Source organism: Mastomys coucha, unplaced genomic scaffold (genome assembly GCF_008632895.1).
Source record: "Mastomys coucha isolate ucsf_1 unplaced genomic scaffold, UCSF_Mcou_1 pScaffold21, whole genome shotgun sequence".
NCBI lineage: Eukaryota > Metazoa > Chordata > Mammalia > Rodentia > Muridae > Mastomys > Mastomys coucha.
In genome coordinates, this window is record NW_022196904.1 from 79,706,456 (window position 1) to 79,712,543 (window position 6,088).

Sequence of the window (6,088 nt, forward strand, 5' to 3'; positions counted from 1 at the left end):
ATAGAGGCTCACAGCCATCCATCAAACTGAATACAGGTTCCTCAGTGAAGGAGTTAGAGAAAGGACCAATGGAGCTGAGGGGTTTGTAGCCCCTTAGGACGAACAACAATATGAACTAACTAGTACCCTCAGAGCTCCCAGGGTCTCAACCACCAACCAAGGACTGCACATGGAGGGGTCTGATTGTTCAGGCAGCCTGTATATAGTAGAGGATTGCAAATTCGATCATCAATAGAAAGAGAGGACCTAGGCCCTGGGAAGGTTTTATGCCCCAGTGTAGGGGAATGCCAGGGCCAGAAAGTGGGAGAGGGCGGGGTGGCAGGCATGGGGAAGGGGGAGGCAACAGGGGTTTGTTTTTGTTGTTTTTGTTTGTTTCTTTGTTTTTTGGAGGGGAAACTGGGAATGGAGAAATTTACATGTAAATAAAGAAAATATCAAAAACAAAAGAAAAAAAAAGAAATTCACATCTATTCTTGACTACATATTGAGTCTATGACACCTGTCTCAAACAGAAAAAAAAAATGTTTATTGGTAAGTGTGACAATATACCAAGTTATTTATGTGTTTTGTGGTATAAGAAAATGGAGATACAGAGAGACAGGGAAACGTGGATATCATGTGACCTTTAACGAAGACTGAGTGGGTAGTCAGGTTTGAGCAGAGGCCTGTTATGATGGCCAGAGATGCTTGGGAATATAGCAGGCCTGCTTGGTGGCTCTCCTTGGCATCTCTTAGAAAATGAAAAACATTTTCTGCAAGGGAGACGTACTTCTGGAATGAGTGTAATCCAGAGAAGAAGTATGAGGTGAAAAGGACCCAATTTCTTGTTCTTTTTTCCAATGTCAAGGTGCCATTTTTCAGGGGTAACATTCTAAACCTCATCAAAAGGCTTCAGCCTTACACCTTTGCAGTAATAGTGTTTCTTATGTCTAAAGATGGAGGTAGAAAGAGATGTTAAGCTAATATTCCATAAACTTCAAGCCTAAGGAGTATTAACAGATCGGACTGTTCTGTATCACAGAGTAATAGTCTGGGATCTCAGCACTTCGTGCAACTTATTTTTGAAGCTTAAATGGCTTTAGCTTCTTTCAAGGACACAATTTTGTGCCTGATGTTAAATGTTGCTAACATTCATTTCTTAAGAAAAGTACTCTAGGTGGAATAAAATAACAAATCAATCAATCAATCAATCAATCAATCTACAAAATAGTTAAATCAGGGGAGTAATTATTTTCATAACATCTCAAGGTTTAAGGGGAGGGGGAAGGGAGGTTTCTGGCTAAAGAGATGGCTCAGTGGTTAAGTGCATGTACTGCTCTTGCCTGGGAGCCAAGTTCTGTTTTCATTATCCACTTCAGGAAGCTCATAACCATCTGTTACTCTAGCTTCTGGGAATCTTATGCCTCTTCTGACTTCTGTGGGTACTGCAGTCATTTGCACAAATCCCTACAAACACCCCCATTGCCATACACATATAATTAAAAGTAAAAATAAAGTTTTAAGAAATATTTCCTTTTAAACAGAAATTTTTTATATGACAAACCAGTATAAAGTTGGCAAATACATATCCAGAATATTTTATAATGTAAAGGACATCTGCATTAATATTGTATAATCAAATAACTAAGTTAATAATTACATAAGAGGACAGCCTGAAGTAGTGGGTTGAAAGTAGCAGAGAGATGTTTCTGAATAAAGGGACTTACAGAGGTAGATGATGACATAACAAAGGCAGTGGAAAAGAATGAAGTCTATGGAAGTTAGGGTGCTTGCAAACTGTGAAGATGCAGAGGTCTTGATAGATTTCCTTAGTCTAGTACTCAGTAAAGAGAGGGTAGTGCTCAGTGGTTAGGGCACATTTCATAGACCAGCTGACCTATTCAAGCTGTAGCCCAGCACTGTATTTTTTTCAGCTTCTTTTCATGTTACTTCACGTGCTGTTTTAAAATGTAAACTTATTGTTCAGTAACAAAATTGTAACAAAATCTCTTTAATAGTCCAGTTGGCTTTGGTTAGCTGCACATCTAGTGCTCAGCCTTCCTCCTGTAACATAGGAAAGTGCTCTGAAGGGCTAAACAGAAGTTCTGGTCTAATGGGCAGAAAAGACCCAAGGAAGCAGGATCAGGATCAAATAGCAGGCCAGTGATCTGAGAGTTACTTTCTGTGAATGGTGACAGCACAGAGAAGTTCTTTATTGTCCAGACTCAAGTGGATTGTGCCACCTTACCCTGCTGGCGAGTCTCCTGTTTTGTTAGAAGACTGGCACATGTTACAGTTCTGTTTGTATAGTTCTGCTTGATTATAGTCCATGTAGCATGAGCGGTGTTCTGTCAGGACTAGTGCAGGGGTTCAGCTGGGAACAAGGACCTCTTGAAACCTTCACTTCCTCTTGTGAGTACTTGAAAATTCAAGTATTTCACATAAAAGTAAGACCAATCAAATTCACTGAACAGTTCTGAACATCTGAACACTGGACTTGGGTTTGTACAGCATAGCAGATGTGTGAAAGTGAGGACGGCTATAACTGCTGACGAGCTGCTCTAGTCTCTTTTGCTAGAGAACTATCTCTTATTTAAAAAAAAATTGTCCAAACCCCCTCACTTGCAATAACTTACCATTTCAGTGTATAGAAGTAGACTCTATGGGTTAAACACACACACACACACACACACACACACGCACACACACACACACACACAGAGGAAAGGAGATTGGTTAAGGAGATGAGGAAGGAATTGGGAAGGAGTGGAATTGATCTAAAGATATTCTATCCATGTGTGAATTTTCAAATACTAAAATAACAAAAATTTTCTTTCTTCCTTCCTTCCTTCCTTCCTTTTCTTTATTTGCTGTGTATGTAAGTGTGCATGTGTGTATCCATGTTACATGTGCTTGAAACTCTAAGCAGGTGATAGTCAAAGGACAATGTAAGGAACCTTCTTCTCTTCTTCTCCCATGTAGAACACATGGATGGAACTCAAGATGTCAGCCTTGGCCATGAGTACTTTTAGCTTTTGAGCCACCTGGCCTGTTCCTTTAGTCTTGGTTTTAGTATTTGTCATTCTTCAATCTGATGTCAGTGAAAAATGAAAGAGAGAAAGAGAGGGAGAAGCAGAGAGAGAGAGGGAGAGACAGAGAGAGAGAAGATAAAGTGGGAGACAACTCTGTAACTATGAGCAAGGCACAGTTGCTTTCACTTTTGAGGGCCATGGTGGGTGCTTTTGGCTAAAAATGGTATCTTTATTGTTTGTGACTTGTCCACAGTTCCCTATAATTATAATTACCACCAAACTGCCCATCTACAGAGTAGTATCTAAAGATACACTCTTTAGGCTGTGAACTTTAAAATAAATTGGGACTGCCAATCTGACTATAGAACTCATATGAACATGCATAAGCTGAGGAAGGTACTCTATGATTGAGAAAGGGAAGAAAGGGTCTGGAATTTAAGAATTTAAGAGGGTTGAAGGTGTCTACAAAGGAAACCCTCAGTATCCTCATTTCATTGGCCTAATATTCCATTTATAATACATTTTTGCATAATTTAGACTTTCATACTTGAGTCCCAAATTTATATCATTTGCATCCCCCTCTCTTTCTCTTCTTTTTCATCCTTCCAAGGTCCCTTCTCAGATTCATGACCACTTTTTTCTTAGACTAAAGCCTCATGAAAACAGATGTAAGATAAAGTCAACTCTTCCATCTTCATCTGCTTAGTAACCATGCTTGGTTCTTACCAGGTCATCAGTCTACTTTGGAACAATTTAATTTCAACATTCCCTGGTGGGAATGCTTTAAAATGTAAAAACTTCAATGTGTCCCATTTTGTGTTTTCTGCTAAGGAGCTATATAAAAATGGGTTAAGTAGTACACCTAAGTTCTAAAATTGAAATAACATTAATTCAGGTTTTAGGTATTTTAAGGTATGAGATAAAAACTTGAAAAACATTTAATTTGAATTACGGAAAAAATAAGTATTGATTTTTAAACTTTCTCCTCCCATTTAGCTTACAGGTTGCAGTGGACCAAAGGAAAATGCTTCATATATTGAGCAAAATAAGGAAAACCAGTGTTTTGAGAATGAAACTGAAGAAAAGACCTGTGTAAGTGTTATAATCTTTGTTGCTGTACTTTGTGCATATAGTGTTCTCTAGAGATGCCATTTTCCAGTAGGATTCAAACAAAAGAAATGTAGACCATTTCTAGCTTTGGTCTAGTCTGAGCTGACACTAAATGTGTGCCAGTTTAAGTAGTTATGGGTTTCATTGGAAATCTGTGTTTTGGCACCGTGGATTTACGTCGCTGGTAATGACATGAACATTTTAAGAAAGTTTACTCCTTTTGTAAAAGAATCATTTCACATGTAGGTTGTCAGTTAGACTATTCAAGGCATTTATGTTATATAAAATGTATGTCCAGGAAAGGAAGTCATCTGACTTGGAGATGGCACTGATTTTATATTTTTGAAGACACAATGGAGTGTGGCTGTCCACATTGGACTCATGCATCTTCAGAAAGTAAACCTTGGTCTCTACTCAACAGCAGGTATTATGGTTTTCTGGATCTTACTGTACTTTGTCCCTCCTTCTCTGTGATGTATTGAATATGGACTGATTGGGGTTCGTTACCCCATGGTCATTTACCCTTTGAACTTTGGTTAGTCATGGATCTCTGTAATAGCTTCTATCTTCTTTTCAAGTTTTCTTCCATGAAAAATGAAGACTGCACTTATTTGTGTATTGATTGTACTTGTGTATATGATTAAGTATTTAAAATACTTAATTGTTTTAGGAAAATTGAATAGTAAGTTCTCCTCTACGAAGAAGAGAGATCTACGTGATGACTGTACTAATAGACTAATAGATTCAAGCAGGACTGGAACCTGTAGGCAAGAACTGATGTAGAGACCATGGAGAGTTCTGCTTACTGGTTGGCTTCTCATGGCTATACTACCCTTCTTTTGTTACAGAACCAGGACCATCAGCCCAGGAATGGCACCACCCGCCATGAGCTGGGCCCTCCCCCATTGATCACTAATTAAAAATGCCTTACTGCTGGATCTCTTGGAGGCATTTCCTCAATGTAGGCTTCTTTCTCTCTGTGTATATATATCCATATACACACAAACAAACATATGACATATATGTATATATGCATATATATATATATATATATATATATATATATATAAATTATAAAATAACTGGGAAGAAAAGGTCTGGAATTTAAGAATTTAAGAGGGTTGAAGACAACATGAGAGAACTGAAAATGATGTCAAATTCATATACATATTTGAAATTCTAAAACAAATATTTTAAAAATTAAAAAAAGAAAAAAGTACTTTTGGACTTCCTTTCTGTCCACAAATATATTTGTATGTTTTTTGTTCCTGAAGATGAAATCATCAAGCTGAAGTGGGAAAGAAATGTTCCAGTTTGCCAAGCAGATGAGTTAAATATATTCTGGACACATAATTGAGAAGCCTTTGTGCTGTCACCAGAGGGAAGCATCCAGCCCATCTATGCTACATAAACTCTAGTCCATCAGTTTTTCTTCTGTATAGGAGAATTACAAGATTTTAATAAGATCCTGAATATAAACATATTTACTACTGCTTAGCAAATAGTGTGCATTTATGACTCAGTTGGAATGAATTACATGTTTGGCAATTCTTGATGTGGTATTTTTATTAAAATTTGGATAATAAAAGTAATGGCATTGTGAACATTGTTGGGAAAACATTTTACATTTTAGTGTCTTTCTTTTCCTTATTTTGACTTTATTTCTCTGTGTTCCTTGATCAATTTAAAACAATTGGGAACATTTTTGAAGGAGTATGTTCTATGTTTAAATAACTCTGCTAAGTAAAAGATAAAGTTTAGAGAGTTAATGGTTCTACAGTCTACTATTTATTGTGTCCAACTTGGAGCCTGTGAATTGTATTTGTCCCAGCATGGACATGGATGTGACTTGCCATAAAATCATAAATTAATTTAAAAAATGAATTATTTTCATTTGGTAACTGTAGGAAGCCATTTCATAAGCACATCACCACTACAAGATGGCATTTGGCTTGCCGTTAGTATCA

At 37.3% G+C, this 6,088-nt stretch overlaps 1 protein-coding gene across 5 annotated transcripts in view; it reads left to right on the forward strand.

Moving 5' to 3' along the window:
* Dlg2 (discs large MAGUK scaffold protein 2) overlaps nt 1-6,088 on the forward strand; it is a 1,953,494-nt gene that overhangs the window by 356,628 nt on the left and 1,590,778 nt on the right. For all 5 annotated transcript variants that reach the window (XM_031387347.1, XM_031387348.1, XM_031387349.1 and 2 more), the window contains one exon: nt 4,008-4,103. In XM_031387347.1, coding sequence (XP_031243207.1) covers nt 4,008-4,103 — 96 coding nt within the window. The remainder of the gene's footprint in view (nt 1-4,007; nt 4,104-6,088) is intronic.